Genomic DNA, 22,483 nt, shown 5'->3' with positions numbered 1-22,483 from the left:
ACAGACGCCTCAGCTCAGGCAAGCGGTCCGCAGGGGCTCGAATATGAAACGCTTACTTCAGGCCTTACTGTGAAACTGAAGCCTCCACACAATGAAACGGCTCTGGAGCTCGGAACGAGAAGATAGGGCAGCTATTGCCCCGCCAGACTTAACCAGTCCAGCCAAACCGGCTCCTACCCAGAAAGAGTTGCTCGCCCCCCACGCCAACCTAAGGAGACCTGGTCCCGCCTCAGGACTCTGGGAAATCACTCCCCAGTTCCCTGGGGCCTCTTGCCTTCCTCAGGACTCCAGTCTCATTCGATATTCTTATCCACAATCGCTTTAGCTTCCCAAAGAGAAGCCTGTGGCGGCTCGGGACCCTCTTTTACCTTCTTTAACTCCAGATCCACGGGAGCCGCCATCTTGGTTCACTCGGTGCGCCTGCGCAGTAGGATAAAACCAGAAAGAGGTGGAGGAGGGGCGCGCCTCGGCGGTTCGACTGTCCCCCTTCCTTCTGCGCCTGCGCACGAGCCGGGCTAGCAGGGCTTCTGGAAGTATTACGGATACAGATTACGTCTTCCTCACGTGATCTGTCAGGCTTGGCACGCAGATTCTCAGCGTGGTTTTAAGCGCTTTGACAAATAGCTTCGTTAGTGCCCAGTGAATAGAGTTGAACGTGCATTGAGCCCAAACCTCTTCAGGTGTTCATTACTTCAGCTGGTCCCTGTGCTCTCGGGGAAGTAGAAGAATCAGCCTCAGCTTCAGGCATGCCAGTATGGAGAAGTCCAGCAGTTTTAGTAGAAGTGTTCTTCCAAAGAATTTATTTCTACCGAAATCTCTTGGAAGACCTTCTAGACACAGTGGTTCTCAAGAGGCCAAATTTACTAAACCAATGCAGAATCTCTGGGGTGCCTGGATGGCACAGTTGCTTAAAGATCCTACTCTTGGTTTCTGCTTGGGTGGTGATCTCAGGGAGTCTTGGGATTGAGCCTTGCGTTGGGTTCCCGACTCATCAGGGAGTCTGCTTTGGACTCTGCCTCTGTCCCGCTCCCACCCCATGCTTTCTCTCTCAAATAATATTTTGAAGAAATAATAATAATATAGAATTTCTGGTCCTCATCCCAGACTTAAGTACTGAGAAATCTCTGAAATTGGGGCTCAGAAGTTTGTGTCTTCCCAAACTCCCTTTATGACATGACACAAGTCCATCTGCAGACCACATTTTCAGAATCTTCCATAAAAGACCTGGCATTTAAACCAGAAGATGAATGGTAATTAGAGTTTAAGAAAAGGAAGAAATGGATGTTTTAACTACTCTAAAAACTTGGGAGAGAGCAGGAAAGGGCAGGGAATTTGGAGCCAACTAGCTCAGGATTCAAAGTTCGCTCTTGTTTGTCTGGTTCTACTTCAGTAACTGTATGACAGTAGAGTTTGCATCCTCGTTTAATTTGAGAGTAACAACATTGACCTCACAGGGTTATTTTAGGGAATAAGTAAACCAGGAAAAGCTCCAAACAGAGCATCATGCTCACAGTAGGTACTCAATAGTTACAGTTAAGGTGATGTGCTTAGCATTATTATGTTTGTCTTTCAAGGTCTAGGAAGCAGGCCACCTCTTCCATTATCTTTTTTGTTTCTTGTATCATTCATCACACATACCAAAAATAATCTTTCCTCTAAACTCTCTTCAGAACTACATCTGTTCCTTTCTCAGGTACATGATACTTCCTATCTTTAAAAAAGAATTCTTTTTTTTTAAGTTCTTTTTTTAATATTCTATCTACTTATTTGTCAGGGAGAGAGAGAGCACAAGCAGGGGGATTGGCAGGCAGAGGGAGAAGCACCCTCCTTGCTGAGGAAGGAGCCTGATATAGGACTCTGTCTCAGGACCCTGGGATCATAACCTAAACTGAAAGCAGACGCTTAACCAACTGAGCCACTCAGATGTACCCCCCACACACACACAAAAAATTCTTAACTCTAAGTTTCTGGAAATCAAGAACTATGGAATAATAGTTCTTCCTGTTATACCCAGAATACCAATCACAGTACCTCACAGGGAATAAATACAAAATAAACACTCAGTAAGAATGAATGCTTCAGAAGAAAACTAATCATTTCTCTCTAATTTGACAAAGAAAAGAAAGGCCTAATTCTCCTCTGGGATCTTCTTAGAACTTCATTATGGTTAATAAATAATGACTGAATATAAATTCATTCATTATAGTTAATAAATAATGACTGAATATCAAAATTCAAAGTAATGTACACTTTCCTATACATTACCTCATGAGATTTTAAAACACTCCTTATAGAGGTGTATGTAATGTCCAAGTTAGAAACATAAGCTAAGGTGTCAGACAACCTGGGTTCAAATGTTGCCTGTGCTATTTAAGAGTGGTGGGACCTTAAGAAAGAATCGTCTCTCCGTTTTTGGTTATTGTTCCTTTTTACATACCACTCCTTCCTCCTGAGTTTAATTTCCTTCCTGAATAAATAAATCCTTTAGTAGATTCTTTCTGGAAGAGTCTTAGAGAGTAAATTTTAGCCTTGTGTGATGGGTTTGATTGTGTCCCCCACCCCAAAAAAAGATGAGTTGAAGTACATCCAAATGTCATCTATTTGGAAATCAAGTCTTTACAGAGGTAATCAAGATAAAATAAGATTATTGGGGTGGCCCTAATCCAATATGTCTCAGTCCTTCAGGCTGCTATAACAAAATACCACAGACTAGATGGCTTATATAAACAACAAGGGTTTATTCCTCATAGTTCTGGAGACTGGAAGTTTAAGATCAGAGTGCCAGCATGGTTGAATGAGGGCCTTATTCTGGGTTACAGACTTCTGACCTCTTGCTGTATTCTCACAAGAAAGAGTGAAAGATCTCTATAAGGTCTCTTTTATAAGAGCATCACTCCCATTCATAAGGGTTCCATTCTCAAGACTTAAGCACTTCCCAAAGGTCCCACCTGTTAATGCCATCATCTTTGTGGGTTAGGATTTCAACATATGAATTTGGGGGTACACAACATTTATACCATAGCACAATATGATTGGTATCCTTCTAAAAAGGGGAAATTTAGACACAAAGAGACTTCACAGAAAGAGGACTATGTGAAGAGACAGGAGAATGCCATGTGAAGACTGCAGTTATACTTCTGGCTATCAGAAGCTGAAAAAGGCAAGAAGCCCTCTATTGCTTTTAGAGGGACAATGGCAAATGTCAACATCTTGATTTTGGTCTTCTAGATTCTAAAACTATGAGAAAATAAATTTCTGTTGTCTTAAGCTACCCAGTTTGTAGTACATGTTATGGCAGCCTTATGAAAGTAAGACACTTTATACATGTAAAATTGTTTTAATTTCACCCTTAATTTGAAATGACAGAATAGCTGTGTATAGAATTACAGATTGACAATTATTAGACATTTTTCCATAGCCTTCTGGCTTTCGTATACTGATTAAAAAGTCCGGTCAGCCTGCTTTTCATGATTTTGTTAAAAATCTGTCTTTTCGGGGGGCCTGGGTGGCTCAGTGGGTTAAGGCCTCTGCCTTCGGCTCAGGTCATGATCGCAGGGTCCTGGGATCGAGCCCCACATCGGGCTCTCGGCTCTGTGGAGAGCCTGTTTTCTCCTCTCTCTCTGCCTGCCTCTCTGCCTACTTGCGATCTCTGTCTGTCAAATAAATAAATAAAATCTTTTAAAAAAAAATCTGTCTTTTCTCTGGTGTCTTTTAAGATGTTCACATTGTTCAAGGTTCTGCCCTTTTACACGTATGTGTTCTTTATTTTTCCTGTTTGGGACATAGTACGCTTCTTTAATCTGAGGATTCATGCTAATGCTGAAAAATGTTCAACCAGTAACTCATGGAATATCTTTGGCTTTCCACCATTTTTGTCATTGTTCCAAACTAGAACCCCTACTAGAAATATGTTGAATCATCTATATCTCTTAACCTCTATTTTATACTAAATATTTCCCCATGCTGAAATATAGTCCTCATATTTACTCAATTTTCTCCATTAATTTACTAACTTCTCTTTTCAACTATGTCTAGTTTACTATTTATAGTAAATATAAAAAAATATATATTTTTTTTCTTTGTCCCAAGTGTGCCAAGACCACTCAATGTGCAAAAGTCAGTCTTTTCCACAAACGTTACTGGGGAAAATATATAATGATATAAACCTACATAAAGAAACAAGAAAAAACTCAAATAAACAATCCAACCTTACAACTAAAGCAACTACGAAAGCCCAAGATGGAAGGAAATAACAAAAGAAAGGACATAATCATGTCAGAGCAGAAACAAATGACAGAAGGGCACCTGGCCTGCTCTGTTGAAACAACATACAACTCTTAATCTTGGGGTCATGGGTTCAAGTCCCATGGTAGGCATAGGGTCTGCTTTAAAATAAATAAATAAATAAATAAATAATAATAGAAGATTTTAAAAAAATGACTGAGGCAAAAAAAAAGAACAATTGATGAAATCAAGAGCTTGTTTATCTTTGAAAGATAAACAAAATTGATAACCCCCTAGCCAGACTTATGAAGGAAATGAAGAGAAAGGACCCAAATAAATAAAATCAGAAACAAAAGTGGAAAAGTAACAACTGACACTGCAGAAATACAAAGGATAATAAGAAAGTGCAATGAAAAATAGCCACATACGGAAGAGTGAAACTGGACCATTTCCTTACACCATACACAAAAATAGTCTCAAAATGGATGAAAGACCTAAATGTTAGATAGGAATCCATCAAAGTCCTAGAGAAGAACAGGCAGCAACCTCTGTGACCTCGACCACAGCAACTTCTTGCTAGACACATCTCCAAAGGCAAGGGAAACAAAGTCAAAATGAACTACTGGAACTATCTTGATGAACTATTCATCAAGATAAAAAGCTTTTGCACAGCAAAGGAAACAGTCAACAAAACCAAAAGACAACTGACAGAATGGGAGACGATATTTGCAAATATCTTATCAGATAAAGGGCTAGTATCCAAAATCTATAAAGCACTTATCAAACTCAAAACCCAAAGAGCAAATAATCCAATCAAGAAATGGACAAAAGACGTGAACAAACATTTCTCCAAAGAAGACACACAAATAGCCAACAGACACATGAAAAAAATGCTCCACATCATTTGGCATCAGGAAACACAAATCAAAACCGCAAAGAAATACCACCTCACACCAGTCAGAATGGCTAAAATTAATAAGTCAGGAAAAAACAGATGGTGGTGAGGATGCGGAGAAAGGGGAACCCTCCTACACTGTTGGTGGGAATGCAAGCTGGTGCAGCCACTCTAGAAAACAGTACAGAGGGTCCTCAAAAAGTTGAAAATAGAGCTACCCTACAACCCAGCAATTGCTCTACTGGATATTTACCCTAAAAATACAAATGTAGTGATCCAAAGGGGCATCTGCACCCCAATGTTTGTAGCAGCAATGTCCACAATAGCCCAACTATAGAAAGAGCCCAGATATCCATTGACTGATGAATGGATAAAGAAGATATTATTTCTTATAATATCTATCCAGTGGAATACTACTCATCCACTAAACAAAATGACTTCTTGACATTTGCAATGACATGGATGGAACTAGAGGCTATTATGCTGAGAGAAATAAGTCAGAGAATGACAATTACCATATAATTTCACTCATATGTGGAATTTAAGAAACAAAACAGAGGCGCATAGGGGAAGGGAGGGAAAAATAAAACAAGACAAAATCAGAGAGGAGGCAAACCATAAGAGACTCTTCATCATGTGAAGCAGACTGAGGGGAGGAGAGTTGGGGAATAAGGTAACTGGGCAATGGACATTAAAGAGGGCACATGATGTAATGAGCACTGGGTATTATATAAAACTGATGAATCACTGAACACCACCTTTAAAGCTAACAATACACTGTATGTTAATTAATTGAATTTAAATTAAAAAAACAAACAAAAAAAGAAAGTAAAATGAAAAATTTATGACAATAAATTGGACAAATCTATAAGAAATGGATGAATTCCTAAAACCATACTGTCTTACAAATCAGAAAGAAATATAAAATCTGAACAGACCAATAACTAGGAATAATATTGAATTAGTGAGAAAAAAAACTAAAAAAAAAAAAAAAAAAGTCCCATACCAGATGGATTCACAGGTGAATCCACCAAACATTTAAAGAAGTTAATACTTATTCTCTTCAAATTATTCCCAAAATTAGAAGAGGAAAGAAAGACTCCAAATACATTCTTTCTCTTTTTTTCCTCTCCTTCCTCCATGTTATATATATGCTGTCATATTTTGTATCTTTTTAGTCATAACTTTCTATAAAAGATACTGGTAAAAATTGATATCCACATGCAGAAGGATGTAGTTGAACCTTTACTAAGGACCATGTACAAAAAATTAACTTAAAATGGATCAAAGACCTAAATGTAGGAGGGGCACTTGTATGGCTCAGTCCATTAAGCATCTACCTTTGGCTCAGGTCATGATCCCAGGATCCTGGGATCAAGCCCTGCACTGGGCTCCCTGCTCAGTGGGAAACTATTTCTCCCTCTCCCTCTGCCCCTGCCCCTAATCATGCTCTCTCTCTCTCTCTCTCTCTCTCTCAGATAAATAAATAAAATCTTTTAAAACAAAGAAAAAGACCTAAATGTAGGAGCTAGACTGTAAAACTCTTAGAAGAAAACATTGGAGAAATCTTCCTGACATTGGGTTTAATAATAATTTCATGGAAATGACACCAAAAGCACCACCAACAAAAAAAAAGGTAGATAAATTGGACTTCATCAAAATTAAAAACTTTTAAGTATGAAAGGACATGATCAAGAGAGAAAAGACAACCCATGGAATGGGAGACAATATGTGCAAATTATATATATATAGTAAGGAATTAGTATCCAAAATATATAAAGAACTCCTACAACTAAACAATGAAAAAGCAAAAATGGGCAAAGATCTGAACAGACATTTCTCCAAGAAAGATGAGCACATGGAAGGATCCTCAACATCACTAATCATTAGGGAAATGCAAATCAAAACAATGAGATACCACATCACGCCCATTAGGATAGCTATTAACAAAACAAAAACAATATAAAAAATAAATATTGGTTGGATGTGGAGAAATTGGAACCCTATGCATTGCTGGTGGGAATGTAAAATGGTGCAGCTGCTCTGCAAAACAGTACAGTAGTTCCTCAAAAAATTAAAAGTAGAATTACAGTATGATCCAGCAATCCTACTTCTAGGTATATACCCAAGAGAATCCAAAGTAAGTACTCAAGCAGATATGTGTACACCTATGTTTATAGCAGCAAATTCACAAAAGTCAAAATGTGGAAGCAACCTAAGTGTCTGTCAAAAGATAAATGGATAAACAATTATGTGGCATGTATGCACAATGGAATAGTATTCAGTCTCTAAAAGGAATGAAATTCTAACACATGCTACAATATGGATAAACTTTGAGGGCATAATGCTAAGTGAAATAAGCCAGTCACAAAAAGAGAAACACTATATGATCTCACTTATATGAGGGGCCTAGAGCAGTCAAAATCATAAAGACACAAAGTAAGACAGTGGTTGCCAGATGAGGAGAAGGGGAGGAATGGAAAGTTATTGTTTGGGACACCTGGGTGACCAGTTGGTTAGGCATCTGCCTTCAGCTCCGGTCATGATCCCAGTGCCCCAGGATCGAGTTCCACATCAGGCTTCATGCTGTTCTCTGTCTCTCTCTCTCTGACAAATAAATCAATAACATTAATGAAAGGCCTTTGCAAGCTACTATCAGGGTTAGAATATTTTTCTGAGTGTGACTAGAAGACACTGAATGAATTTAAAAAGGGTACTGATCTGATCTGAAGAGATTGATATGATCCCATTTTCAAGAGATCATTGTAAGTGCTAGGTGGAGAATGGATTGGAAGAAACTAGAGTGGAAACAAAGCAACCAGTTAGGAGACAATGAAAGTGGTATGAGAGAGATGATGGTGGTGTGGGTGAGGACCATAGCAACGAAGGTAGAAGTTAATGGACTTGGATAGAGGTTACTGAATTTGATGAAGGAATAGCTTGGGATAGGGGGTGGGGGGAGGGGCCAATGAAAGAAAGAAAGGAACCAAAGATCATTCTTAATCTCCAAATAAGTATGCTGAGTATGAGTATGAAGAAGCCAGACAAAAAAAAGAGTAACATACTATCTAATTTCATGTATATGGAATTCCAGAAAATGTTAACAAATTGGAAATGGTGGAAAGAAGATCGGTAGTTGCAGAGATGACTAGGAATGAGGGGGACTGGAGAGGATTTAGAAGAAAGGGATTACAAGAAGAAAGAGAAGGAGGAGAAGGGGAAGAAGGAGAAGAAGAGGAAAAAGGAGAAGAAGAAGGGAAGGAAGAAAAAGGTGGAGGAGGGAGAAGAGGAGGAGAAAGACGAGGAGGAGGAAGAGGAAGAGGAGGAAGGTGGTGATGGATATATTTATTTAACATATTCATTTTACTGCATATCAATCATATCTCAAGAAAGATGTTTTATTTTGCTTCAAAGATTAATTTACTTATTTTAGAGAGAGCTAGACAGAGAGCCCTAGTGAGGGCAGGGCAGAGGGAGACACAGAATCCCAAGCAGGCTCCATGCTGGGCACTGAGCCCTGATGCCAAGCTTGATCTCATGACCCTGAGGTCACGACCCAAGTGGAAATCACCAGTCGGATGCTTAACCAACTGAGCCACGCAAGCACCCTAAGGCTGTTTTAAAAGGAAAATAAAGCCCTCTAGCTTTTTGGCCTGAACAACTAGTTGAATGGTAATATCTTTTACTGAGAAGAGAAAATTAATTCTTACGATATAGCCTACATACAGTTTCAAAGCATCTGTGTAGGAATAATAAGAATAATCCTTCCCCCTTGTGAATAGACTATATTAGAGTATAGGTTTAGGTGTTACAACAGAGATCCAAATTGACTGAAACAAGATAGAAGCTTATTTATCTCTGTTAAAATCGTCCAAACAGATGTAGTACAGGGTAAGTATGTGAATTCCACAAGGCTAGAGTTCCCAGGCTCCTTCTATCTTCTCCATATGATCTAAGATGACTCATCACCACCATATCCATGCCTAGCTAGAGGGAAGGGGAAAAGGAAGGAGGAGGCTCTTTCATTCTCTTTAAAGCCATGTCCTAGAAGTGGTGCGTTTGGTTCTGTTCATATCATGTTGACCCAAACAGAACCATACGGCCATTCCTGACTGTAGGAGAGTCTGGGAACCATAGCTATTATTATGGGCAGCTAGACATCTAGTTAAACACCAGGGATTCTATTATTATGAAAAGAAACTAGAAGACAAATATGGGAGGTGGAAATTAGCAGTTTCTGACATTAGAGTTTTTCAGCTTACAAAGCCATACCCTCTTCATGACTTCATTTGATCTCTGCAACTTTGTTTTTTGTTTTGTTTTGTTTTAAAGATCTCATGACACAGAGAGAGAGACCACAAGTAGGCAGAGCAGCAGGCAGAAAGAGGGAGAAGTAGGCTCCCTGCTGAGCAGAGAGCCCAAGAGGGGGCTCAATCCCAGGACCCTGAGATCATGACCTGAGATGAAGGCAGAGGCTTAACCCACTGAGCGAGCCACCCAGGCGCCCCTGATCTCTGCAACTTTGTAAGATAGATAGAGGACCAAGGGTTCATTCAGTTGGAGAAGAACTTTAGCAGTTTCAAAACATTTACTAGTTGTAAGATCGAAGGAAAATTACTTAACTTCTCAGGGTTTCCATCTCTTTAACTATAAAACAGAAATAATAGAACTTATGAGTTATCATGTGAATTAAATGAGATAATGCACACAAGTTTTCTGGTATAAAGTTGCTGTTATTATGTGTCAAGTATTGTAAAACTACAGATAAATAAAGGATGGTTCATAGTACAGTGGGGTTCACAGATAAACAGATAGTCATAAGAGAATATGAAAATTATGCTGTAAAGGAAGTGACCCCAAGAGCTGGAAAACACAGAAGAGGGTTTCCTAACCCAGGAGTCTTGCAGGTTGGAGCCTTGGTTGGTTGCCAAGTTGGGGAACAGAGAAGGGGATAAGCCAACTAGGTGAAGGGGATTAAGCGGTGCAAACTTGGGCACCTGGGTGGCTAAATCATTAGGTGGCTGCCTTTAGCTCAGGTCATGATCCCAGAGTCCTGGGATCAAGGCCCATGTTGGGCTCCCTGATCAGCGAGAAGCCTGCTTCTCCCTCTCCTGCTCCCCCTGCTTGTGTTCTATCTCTCTCTGTGTCTCTCTCTGTCAAATAAATAAATAAAATCTTAAAAAAAAAAGAGGTGCAAACTTCCAGTTATAAAAGAAATAATTCACAGAGATGAAAAGTGTAACATCAAATATATATATATGTATATATATATATATATACACACACACACACACACATACAGGAGTTGCTGCCAAAGAAGGGAGAAAGGATATTGCTGATATTTCTAGAAGTTTAGAAAAAGACACCAAGGTAAGAGGCTGGCGTCTTCAGGAAAATAATAGTTGTTGGGTGTGGTTGAACTATAATAGCTTGTTAACCATAAAGAAAGGCCAGAAAGATTAACGAAGGCCAAATGGCAGAGGGCCTTCCAAGTCAAGCTCAAGAGCTTAGGATCTATACTCTAGTCGTTGAGTTCAAAGGAGTGTTATAAGCATGGGAGTGACTGGTCACATTTATGCTCCAGAAAATTACCATGGCTACTTCATGTGGAATGATTCCAAGAAGGGTCAGGCTGAAAAACTAGATCAGAACTGAAGCAGCCATCCACATCTCGTCAAGGGGCCACAACTAAGGTAGCAGAAGAAGAGGAGAGTCCCAAAGTTCATCTGCTCTTCAAAATTTCTGTCTTGTCTTGAGCAACTTCTCTCTCAACTCAGTCTTATTGCAGTTGCTTTGGTATCAAATTACAAGAGAAACATCTTCTTCTTTTTTTTTTTTTTTTTGAGAAACATCTTCTTTGATAACATTTCTACATAAGGGTGACCAACCATCATGGTTGGCCCAAGACTGTACCAGTTTTAGCACTAAAAGTCATGTTTTCTGGGAAACCCCTCAATCCTGGGCAAGCCAGGGTAGTTGGATTTATGATTTATTTAGAGATTTAGAGATTTATGGAGAGACAGTGTGGTATAATGGTTAAAAGCAAATTTGGGAAGTAGATTGTCTGGATTCAATTCCTTTGTTAGTGGTGGTGGTGGTGAGAACCAATTTGTTTGAATTTGGTGTGCAATTATAAAAACTAAATCCAGAACCTTTGAGGCTCTATGATTTTTCCCTTCACTTTTGCTATTGAAACCTAAATTTTTAGAACCTGAGATGCATGTTTTGATCTCAATTCGCTCTTCACATATAATTGATACTATGATGTAATTTCACTGTAAATATCAATAGAGAAGTTGCAATGCCAATGGACATGGAGATTGAGCTAGATATCTCAGGGTAATATGTTACTAGAATACATACATATGTCACATTACATACATATGTACAACACATATATTAATGCATGATTTGTTTTGCAAATAAGCCTGGATTCAATTCTTTTTTAAATTTTTTTAAAAGATTTTTTTCTTAATTTATCTATTTGACAGAGATAGAGAGATCACAAGTAGGCAGAGAAGCAGACAGAGAGAGAGAGGAGAAAGCAGGCTCCCCACAGAGCAGAGAACCCGATGCAGGACTTGATCCCAGGACCCTGAGATCATGACCTGAGCCGAAGGCAAAGGCTTAACCCACTGAGCCACCCAGGCACCTCTGGATTCAATTCTTAGCTCTATCTGGCATCAAGTACGAGACCTTGAGCAAGTTAATTCACTTCTCTGGAGCCCAGTTTTCCTACAGGAAAAATGGGAGGATACAGTGTAGTAACCACATAATAGGGTCAGTATGAGTATTACATAAATTAATATACCCTGAGTATTTACAATCGTCCCTAGAGCATTCTATTTGTTATGAGCATTTTAAAATTGTAGCTTTAAGTTATAAGCTATAGAACCTACCACCTATAAATTGTAGCTATAAACCTACCACCTTCTGATGTATTTCACTTGTCTCACGCATACCTTTGCTCTTGTGATCCTTTCTCGGATGTCTCCAAACCCTTCACTTCAACCTCTCAGTCATCCAACTTACGGTGGCTAGAAAAGTAGTTCTGTGACCCTGGAGATTTTTTGACCTGTGGGTAATCTCTGAGACTATTAAACTGAATGAAAAAGAATTGAAGGCTTTTAAGGCTCTCTCTTTTGGGCAGGCTACTTCCTGATATCCTCAAGAATGGGTAAATTTGGCCTGTTACCTTTGAAAATGAATTCTGCACAGCAGGTCTGCCTAAGAGTAGGATGGGACTGGGTGGGGGGCATTTGTAAGCCTTGTATGGTGAGGGCCTCAGGGACAGGGATGGGAAGTGAGCCTTCCCAAGGGACACATTTGCCAAGAAACTCTGAGGTAGCTCGTCTAGCTGACAAAGTAAGATTTGGAGCTGGGACCTTTCTAGGAGAGGAAGGGGAATCTTAACTGAGCCTACCAAATGAAGTAGTCATTGGGACCTGCAAGGAGAGGAAGTGACTCGTTGTTGTCGTAAGCAGGAACCAGCGGTGGCTTTTCCCAGGCACCTTGCCACATCTGATTCAGTCTGTTTACGAAAAGTCCAAAGAAAGTGAACGTTTTCAATTAACCCGATGATTTAAACCTGTGTAAGAGATGAGGCTGGGCAACAAAGCATAACAAAATCTGGGGTGTTTATCCCATAGCTCACCAGAGAAAGTGAGGGTGTGGGGCCTGCCAGAAGGGAAAGCCAAGATCAAGAGACTCTGCCCAAGAATAGAAAAGGAGCAAAAATCAAGGAAATCAAATTTAGTGGAGAATCCATGCTCCATCACCCTGGCTCGCCCCAAGCGGAAAAAGTTCATGGTCCTTTAGAACAGGAAGAGGAACACAATGGGGTTGGGTTGAAATCTGGACAAAACTCTGCATGCATTTTATAAATAGGCACCACATAGTACCAGGACAGAGGAATGTTTTTCCACCCTCACAGCTGTACCTGAGATGAGGTGACTTAACAGTTTATCCCGAGCACCCACACTTAGAAGCTCCAAAAGTTTTAAGTAGGCTCCACACTCAGCCTGGAGCCCAAAGCAGGGCTTGAACTCACAACCCCAAGATCAAGACCTGAGCTGAGATCAAGGGTTGGTCACTTAACTGACTGAGCCACCCAGGAGCCTCTCCAAAAGTTTTTCGTTTTTTTTTCTCTTTTTTTAAGATTTTATTTATTTGCTAGAGAGAGAGAGCACAAGCATTGGGGGTGGCAGACAAAGGGAGAAGCAGGGTCCCTGCTGAGCAAGGAGCTCGAGTGGGACTCCATCCCAGGACTCTGGATCATGACCTGCGCCGAAGGCAGCTGCTTAACCAACTGAGCCACCCAGATGTCCCAAATGTTGGTTTTTTTTGTTTTTTTGGTTTTTTTTTTTAAGATGTATTCTTTATTTCAGAGAAAGAGAGAGAGCATGTATGCGAGTGGCGGGGGGCGGGAGGGGCAGAGGGAGAGGGAGAGAATCTCAAGCCGACTTACCACTGAGCAAGGAGCCTGACTCGGGCCTCGATCTCATAACCCCGAGGTCACGACATGAGGTGGAATCAAGAGACAGACACTCAACCAATGAGCCACCCAGGTGCCTCTCCTCCAAAAGTTTTTTGTTTTTTTTTTTTAAGATTTATTTATTTACTTATTTATTTGACAGAAAGAATGTACGTGCACAAGCAGGGGGAGCCAGAGAAGGAGATGCAGGCTCCCCGCTGAATGGGGAGCTCGTTACAGGGCTCCACCCCAGGACCCCGAGATCATGACCCAAGCCAAAGGCAGACATTTAACTGACTGAGCCACCTCAGCGCACCCCTCCTCTAAAAGTTTTTAAATAAATACTTCTTTTCGTTGTGAGAAGCTAAAAATTTTAATATTTTTCTTTTGTAAATTAGAGGGACATAAGTGAGTGTAGCACCTGGTAAGCCAGAAACTTAGTTGAAATAGGAAGCCCCACACCCTCCACCTTGATGCTAACTCTCATAAACATCCACAAGCCGCTCCAGGCTCACCTTCAGGTTAGCTTCCTCAGTAGAGTCAATGCCTTTTTCCTTCACAGCTCCAGAAAGAACCCCAGGATTGGATTTTCCTGACCAGCTTGGGTAATTATCCATCTTTGAAACAATCGCAATAGCCCAAGATATGGAATGCTCTGACTGACCAGGTGCAGGTCATCTATCCATTCCTAGAAGGTTAGGGGTATCACCTTCACCCAAAAAGCACCTGGACTGAGGATGAGGGCAAAGTATCTTCTTCACAAAAGAGGAAAGTATAACTGCCAAGGGGAAAAGTAGTGGATGTCCAAAGAGAAAAATTAAAACAGACAAACAAAAACAGATGTCCACTATTTTAATCCTCTCTCCTAATGAATAGGTCAATTCCATTTCAATGGGTACATAAGCTTCATGATTGTGAACCCCTACTCTTTCCCAGGTGGTGATGGTAGGGACCTCAAGGAAACAGTCCTGCTTTGCAGTGGAGGCTTTGGATCCACTCGACCTGGAGAGTACCCTCCCAGACGGAATCTAAGACTTAACATTGCTCAGAGATGGGCAACCCTCTCGGGTTCCTCTCCCCCTTTGGGAGCTTTATACTATCACTCAATAAGCTTTGCTGCCCACCCTCCCCCCCCAAAAAAATGTTGTTCAGAGACAATCATGACCTGCGCGGAAGGCAGCTGCTTTAATGAAACTGTCTCTCTGTTTCACTAAAGGCACTTTGTAGCCATGGATAGGGATGTGGAAGTTACCACTTCCTTTTGTCCCCTCAGCTAAGGTCAAAAGCCTCAGCCTGGGTTTGAGAAGATGGGAAAGTGTGGTTGGCTGTGGGTCAGTAGGCTCTGTGACCTCACAGGTCTTTGTCTTTCTAACCACAGAGATTAGTAGAATACGTAAGAGGTCACTAGCAAAAGAACTAACCCTTGAATACTGGAATCTGAAGGCAGAAGGCCATATAGAAATAGGAAGCAAACTCTCCACGGGACCCTATGAATACTTCCATTTGTCACATATCTCCACTGTGCTCTGCCATCTGGAGTGGCTCCTGTGTACAATTTCCTGAAAAGAATCCTAGGCTCAAAGAGCTGGAAGGGATCTTTGAGTTCTTCCAGTCTACCACCTCACTTTACAGTTGAAGAAAATGAGGCTCACAAAGGAGAATTGACTTGGCAAGGACACAGCAAATTGGTGTCCAAGCTCAGATTAGAGCCCAGGAGACCTAGAGTCCCTTCCAGAGTTCCTTCCACTCTACCCTGTGGCCTTTCTTGGGTGGGTTCCAGCAAGACTATTGAGTTTCAAATAGAAGGCTCCATTTGTCTTGGGAATCTGAAACTCCTTTTTGTAGCCATTTACCCTCAAACGGTCTTAAACATTCAGATCTTGAAGAGGACCCCAATTCCGGAGCACAGAGAAATGAAATGGAAAAAGCTCCAGGGCTCTGCACTGGAGAAGCAGAATGAAACTGGTGTCCTTTCAGATGCAGACTAGGCACTGGGAATTTGGGGTACTCCATAAATACACTGAGGTGCCTGGACTATCCTTAAGTGTTGTGCCTGTGATGTGTTTTTTTCTGGATCAGATGAGGATAATCTCCTCAGCATCTCAAAGGGGCTAATCACCCTCAAAAGGTTAAGAATCACCACACTAAAGTGATTTTTCCTCATGTGGTTTGTCGTCAGAATCACCAAGGAAGCTTTAAAAGCACTAATACCTGGGCCTCTCCTCCTGGAGTGGCGGCTTCAGTGGATCTGTCCTGCAGCGCAAAAAGTCTGCATCTTTCAGAAGCTCATAGGCTTAGCAGCTGTAGCTCTAGAAGAAAATACTAATGGAAAGTCTTTCCTGGAATTCAGAAGAAAAATTGCCTCAGGGTTTATCACTTTGAAGCCATTCTGATGTAAATACCTCGGGTGTTTATGACAGAGAAAAATGAGAATTCCTGGAAAGAAGGGAGAATTGAAACTCAAGAAGCCATAGAGACAATGGAATTCAGAGAAAGGCCCAAAGTTCTGTGATAACACATTGTGACCACCGCTTGCACCCAGGGAAATCAGCTCTTATTCGTATTTTGTCTCCCTGACTGCCCTCCAGGGACTGTCAGATATGCGAATCCCCAGGGCTCAGGGCAATTGAGCATTAGTGCAAATCCACCATTTCTTGGCATTTTTATAGTTCCTGAACAAAATACTGTGCATATTTTGTTCATTTATGTATGGAACAAATATTTAAATGCTTACAGAGTGATGGGTTCTGTTCTAGCTGTGAACGAACCAGACACCCTCTCAGGCCTCAGAATCTTCAGTCTGGCATGGGTGTGGAACTTATTTCATAGACTGAGAACTGCTGGGGTCAAAAAGAAATCTTTCGGGACACCTGGGTGGCTCAGTTGGTTAAGCCGCTGCCTTCGGCTCAGGTCGTGATCCCAGAGTCCTGGGATCAAGTCCCGTATCGGGCTCCTTGCTTGGCAGGGAGCCTGCTTCTCTCACTGCCTCTGCCCGCCTCTCTGCCTGCTTGTGTGTACTCTCTCTCTCTCTCTCTCTCTCTCTGGCAAATAAATAAAATCTTAAAAAAAAAAAAAAGAAATCTTTCCCCACTTTTTTTTTTTTTAGCAGCTCCATCACACGGGTTTCTCTTCTATTTCTAGAACCTACCATACATTTTCTTCCTTCTAGAACTTCTATGTGCCTGCTCTCCAGAACATTCTTACCTGCACTCTGCCCAGTCCTCTGCAATGAAACCGGCAGGCATCAGCTTCAATGGCCTTTTCATGAACACACCTTCCACTCCTTCATTTAAAGTGGTTCCCCTTGCTATCCTCTCTCAGAGCAACTTACACTTTTCCTTCATGGCATTTATCACAGTTTCTAGTAGTGTATTTATTCACATGATTATTTTTAAACTTCACTTAAATAAATAGGAGCACCTGAGCAGTGCCGTTGGCTAAGCATCGACTCTTGGTTTCAGCTCAGGTCCTGGTGTCAGGGTCATGAGATCGAGCCCCACGTCAGGCTCCATGCTCTGCCAAGAGTCTTCTTGAGATTCTCTCTCCCTCTGTCCATCCCACTCATGCTCTCTGTCTCTTTCCAATAAATAAATAAATCTTTAAAAAGAAAAAGTAATTCATACAATAACTACGTATTAAATGAACACATAGGGACACCTGGATGACTCAGTCATTAAGCATCTGCCTTCGGCTCAGGTTATGATCCCAGGGCCCTGGGATCGAGCCCCACATCAGGCTCCCTGATCACCAGAAAGCCTGCTTCTCCATCTCCCACTCCCCCGGCTTATGTTCCTGCTCTCGTGTCTCTCTCTGTCAAATAGATAAATAAAATCTTTTAAAAAAATAAATGAAAACATAAATCATATATCAAGAAAAGAAACTTAGCTTCCTAAGTTTCTCAACCCCCAGCTCTCAATTCTTTTTCACGTAGGTAAATGCTCTTACCCCTCACATTCTCTAGATATTTTCTGGAGTCTTGTGAGTCCATATCATTACTTATTAACTGGCTATCTCTTGTACCAGGCTGAGGGTAGGTACTGTATCTATTTGTTCGTTGCCTTTTCCCTAGTACCTGGCACATAATCAGCACCTTAGGTGTTGGTGGAATGAAGGTAAGGATGTTCAAAGAACAGAGAGAAGGAATCCATATCGAAAAATCCCGCTCATATATATCGTCTATGCCTCCGCTCAGCGCTGAGCACACAGTCAACTCTACGGATGCTCCTGTGTTCCCCTAACTTTCGGTTCATACCTCTGTGAGAGCAAATTCTTACGTGGTGCTGAAACTATAGTTCTCTTGTGGGCCTGTCTCTCCCGGTAGCCTGTCAGCTCCTAGAGTCAGAGAGCACATTCAAGCTGTGCCGAGTGACCCAGAAGTTAACGAACACTTTCTAGACTGCTTGTCTAATCTGACTCACTGGACTACTGGCTCCTTTGCAATTCTGTTCTCAAACGTCCGCACTGCAGTCTGTCAGAGCAGTTAGGTATTGTTATTTTTCTGACGAAAACTAGTGTCTTCTTCAGAATCTCTAGAGAAATGCACTTCTCTTGGGCTTTACTGCAGATTCTCATTTCTTTAAGGACTCAGTTTCCTCATCTGTAAAATGGAGATAATCGTGCCAGACCTCCAGGATTGTTGGGAACCTTAAATGAGGTCTTATGTGAAAATAATCAAGCACATCAAGACAGTTGTTCATTTCCCCACTCACTGCCCACCAAGAAGAGTCCCTGTGCCTGTTTTCCTAAAAAGGAGAAGTCTCTGCAGGCAAGGAGCGTCTGGCAGACAGGGATTTTAATTCTAACCTGTCCAGATATTATCGAGACAATGAGATGAGAATCACTAATAAAGTAAAAAACAAAAAACAAAAAAACTGCTCCCTTTGAGCATTGACTTGAAGTGTAATGGTTGCAGGTCAAAGAAGCTGCTGAGTCATGTCTCCTCAGGGAATACAGAGACTCAGGAGGTCCCTCAAAGCCATGTGCAGTCTGGTCCTGAAGGGCCCCTTCTATCTCATCTGGCAGGTGACACTCCTTTCTTCCCTCCAGGCTCCAGCCGCAGTGAGCCTCCTTTTTTCCTCCCTGCACACTGTTGATGCCAGGCCTTTGCATATGGTCTTCCATCTGTCTGTCCCTCCCTTATCTGATATTCCAAACTTTCTACATTTTTTCCCCAGGAAGACTTCTCTGCCTCCTGAACCCAATTAGGTCACTGTGCCATAGGCCACCCTATAGAACCCTGTTCTTCCCCTTTTGTAGCACTCATTGTAGATATGAATTTCCAGAAGGCCTTCATTCAACTAGGTATTTAAGCAACAGTTATTTCCAGACTTCCTACTATGTGCTAGGCATTATTTGGGCAACTGGGGACATAGCAATAGGCAAGATAAACAAGATAAGCCACAGACCCTGTTCATAATGATACTATTCTAGCAAGAGAGACAGACAATAAGCAAACTGACACATTAACATAGGGATTTCTGCCTCACTTACTGTCGCATTTCCAGAACCGGACATTGTACCCAACACACTCCAGATACTCCATAAAGATTTGTTGAGGTGGGGCGCCTGGGTGGCTCAGTGGGTTAAGCCTCTGCCTTCGGCTCGGGTCAGGATCCCAGTGTCCTGGGATCGAGTCCCGCATCGGGCTCTCTGCTTGGCAGGGAGCCTGCTTCCTCCTCTCTCTCCCTACCTCTCTGCCTACTTGTGATCTCTCTCTGTCAAATAAATAAATAAAATCTTTAAAAAAAAAAAAAAAGATTTGTTGAGGTGAAGGAAAAGGGATGAGGGAGAATGGCAGCTAACCTCTGGAAAGAGTCAGAGTGGCCAGCATCAGAGCCAACATCACTAACCTTCCCCCTCCCCGCAAGGATCATATCACCCTGAAGATCTGCCCAACTTACAGGGAGGACCAAAATAGGTTGGAGCCTACCCTCCTCTGTTGGTCTCCAAGAACATGAGTCTAGGGAGCAGAAGCAGTGGCTTATCTTCATTTCTGTCTGCCCTGTGCCTGTGTAGGCATGTAAAAATGGGAACCAGTGAATGGCGAAAAGCCCCAAACCTGCCAAGTGATCTATCCACTCCTGTGCATTCTTGTGCCAGAGACTGGCTAGCTGATTGCTAAACTCATTTCCTCTTTCTCATGGACACCTACCTAGATTACATCTGCCCACTCTTCTTGGGAGTTTGGTATGACCACATGGTGAGCTTTTGCCAGTGGAGCGTGGTTGGAAGTAATAGAATCTCCCAGGTATCATCATTCATGCTCTTCTTCCATCACAATGACCTTGGAAACTGTGTATTACAGATGACAGAGACACAAGATGGAAGGACCAAGGTCCCTAAACTTCCACTTGGAAAAGCATCTGCTATGTATTAGGGCCACTCATTCTGGACTTAACCTGAGTGAGAAATAAGCTACTGTGATAGGCCCCCAGGGATAGGAGTTTGCTTGTTAGGTAGCTGGCACTCTCATAACTGTACAGTTCCTCCCTCTCTCTGGGCCAGTGACACCTCTCCAGCCCAGAGTCCATCCCTGGGCTCAAGATTTGGCTCTACGACTGGGAACCGAACATCTCTACTGACAAGGTAGGTCACTACTTTAGATTTAATGTGACCAAACCTGGGCTTGCTATCTTCACCCCCCAACCAGCTCCTCCTTGTCCAGAGCGGCCAATCTCAGTGGACCGCACCGCTTTCTGCTCAGGCGTCTTTAACTCCCTATTCCCTTCCTCTCATCTTCTACTACCTCTTGAATTCATGTACTTCTTATCCATTGCTACTACCATCAGACACTACAACCTGGATACTGTCACAGCCACCAACCAGCTGGTCTCCCTACGCTACTGTAGCTACCTCTCTGGTCCATGCTCGACACTGCAGCCTGAGTCATCTACCCAAAAGTAGGTCTGATCATGCCACCTCCTACCTGCGCTCTTGTGAAACCCCTGCACTGGTTCCCTGCCACTCGGAGAAACCAGTCCGAACGCCCTGGCACCGTTTTGAAGGTCCCTGTATAATGGCGCCTGGTCTCCCTCTGCAGCCTCTTCATCTCTTCTACAGACCCCAACCCAGCTGTCTACACTCCCGTCACACCAAACTCATTTCAGTTCCTCGTTCGCATCGTCCTCCCTCTCAGTCCTGTTACCTCGGCCTAGAATACTCTTTTTTTTTTTTTAAATAAAGATTTTATTTATTTATTTATTTATCTGACAGAGAGAAAGCGCAAGCAGGGGAGGAGCAGAGGGAGAGGGAGAAGCAGACTTCCCACTGAACAGGGAGCCTGACAAGGGTCCCAATCCCTGGACTCCGGGATCATGACCTGAGCCGAGGGCAGATGCTTAACCGAAGGAGCCACCCAGGCGCCCCAAGAATACTGTTAATAACCTCCCCTCTTCTCTTAGACCCTAGTTGGTCTTCCTGCCTTACCTTGAATTTTACTTCCTCAAGGAAGTGGCCCCCTTGACCACCAGAGCAGGCTCAATCACCTGGCACCTCTTACTGCCCATCATAACTGTCTTGACACCTGTTATGATCTGTTTAATTGTCTACCTTCCCTGCTGGAGTGCAAGCCCCTGGAGGGCGGGGCCTGGGTTCTGCTCACTCTTGGGTGTTTAGCTTCTAGAACAAAGTAGGAATCACGGTATGTCTGTTAGATGAACGCATGCGAGAGCAGTGAACTTGTTCAATTGTTGCCAACTGGAACTTGCAACACAGACCCTCTCAACAGCCTCTTAGGAATATCAGTGCTCTTTGATGATAGCAAACAGTTAATTCTCAGAGTTTCCCTGCAGTCTGAGTCAGAGTGATTAGCCCGCCTTATTAATGAGGAAACAGAGCCCCAGGGGAGCAGGTGATCTGCCCCAGGGAGGCAGCGAGGTGAGGTAGTCACAGGGCTCTGGCTATGACCACACTACTTCTACCTCCCCCTCCTACTTTTCTTCTTTCTGAGCACCAGGCGGAAATGTAATGTCATGACACATTGGGGGATTTCTTTCTTCCAATGCATTTTTCTGATGTGACTCCAGTCTGGGGGGTTGGGGGAGCACAGGCCAAGGGAGGAGGGAGGTGGGAGTGGGGAGGTTACTGCCGCATTCCTCAGCGGCCTCCTCCGTTTGCATAGCTCTGAGAAAGAAGAAAGAAGTTAGCAAGCTTTGGCAGAAGCACTGGGCATTCAGCTCCCGTTCTGGCAGCTGCTGAGGCTGAGCCCCAACACGCTCTGCCAAGGCCAGGGAGGCCAGCTCTCTCTGCCGGGTCCAGCTGCCAAGATGAGGTGGAAGAGGTCAAGGCCTTGGCCGAACATGGGGGATCACAGAAAGAGTCCCCTTCTTTCTGCCCAGCTTGGCAGCCAACTGGCCATGAGCCATTAAGTGTGTGCGTATAGAGTGGGGGGAGCAGCAGAGGTTGGAGAGCTGGTGTGGGCATCAGATAGCCCAGGGGCTATCTCAGCCCCTCACCCACCCTGGACATACTGGAGGGGCAGTCCCTCGGCAGATGTCCCCACCCAGCTGTTGGGGCCACTGCCACCACATTCCAGAGCAGACCAAGCGCCACAGAGTGTGGCTTGAGAAAGAACGTGAGGCCCCACTCACCATGGAAACTAGGCTTCCTTGAAAAGGTCACATATTTGATGTGGCTGTCATCAGGGTACCTTAAACGCAGCACTGTTCCTGTTTTCCCGACACCCGCCAGCAAAGAAGCTCCGAGACAATGGGGGTGGCAGCTGACCTGTTTGCCCGCTTTAGACAGGTCCCTGTCACAGTTTCCCCTTCTCCGCAAAGCCCGGGGCTGTACTGCTTACCCAGCCTGACTCCAACCTGAACCCACGGGGACAATCCTGCAGGCTGAGCCATGAGTCTGGCAAGGACCCAGATGGGCCAAAAATCTGGAAAAGG

General features: G+C 43.0%; 1 protein-coding gene across 4 annotated transcripts in view; it reads right to left on the bottom strand.

The window, feature by feature from the left end:
• PFDN1 (prefoldin subunit 1) overlaps positions 1-509 on the bottom strand; it is a 66,189-nt gene extending 65,680 nt beyond the window's left edge. For 2 of the 4 annotated variants that reach the window (XR_013966848.1, XR_013966849.1), the window contains exon 1: positions 369-434. Coding sequence is in view for 2 of the 4 variants with exons in the window: in XM_080804026.1 (XP_080660152.1) it covers positions 369-401 (33 nt within the window). In the remaining 2 variants the exon portion in view is untranslated. Of the gene's footprint in view, positions 1-368 lie in introns of all 4 variants that reach the window. The other 2 variants (XM_080804026.1, XM_080804025.1) reach the window with 2 other exon arrangements.
• Positions 510-22,483: the final 21,974 nt, after the last annotated feature.

This window comes from Martes martes, assembly GCF_963455335.1.
Source record: "Martes martes genome assembly, chromosome: 5".
Taxonomy (NCBI): Eukaryota; Metazoa; Chordata; class Mammalia; order Carnivora; family Mustelidae; genus Martes; species Martes martes.
This window is presented reverse-complemented; position numbering and strand designations above follow the sequence as displayed.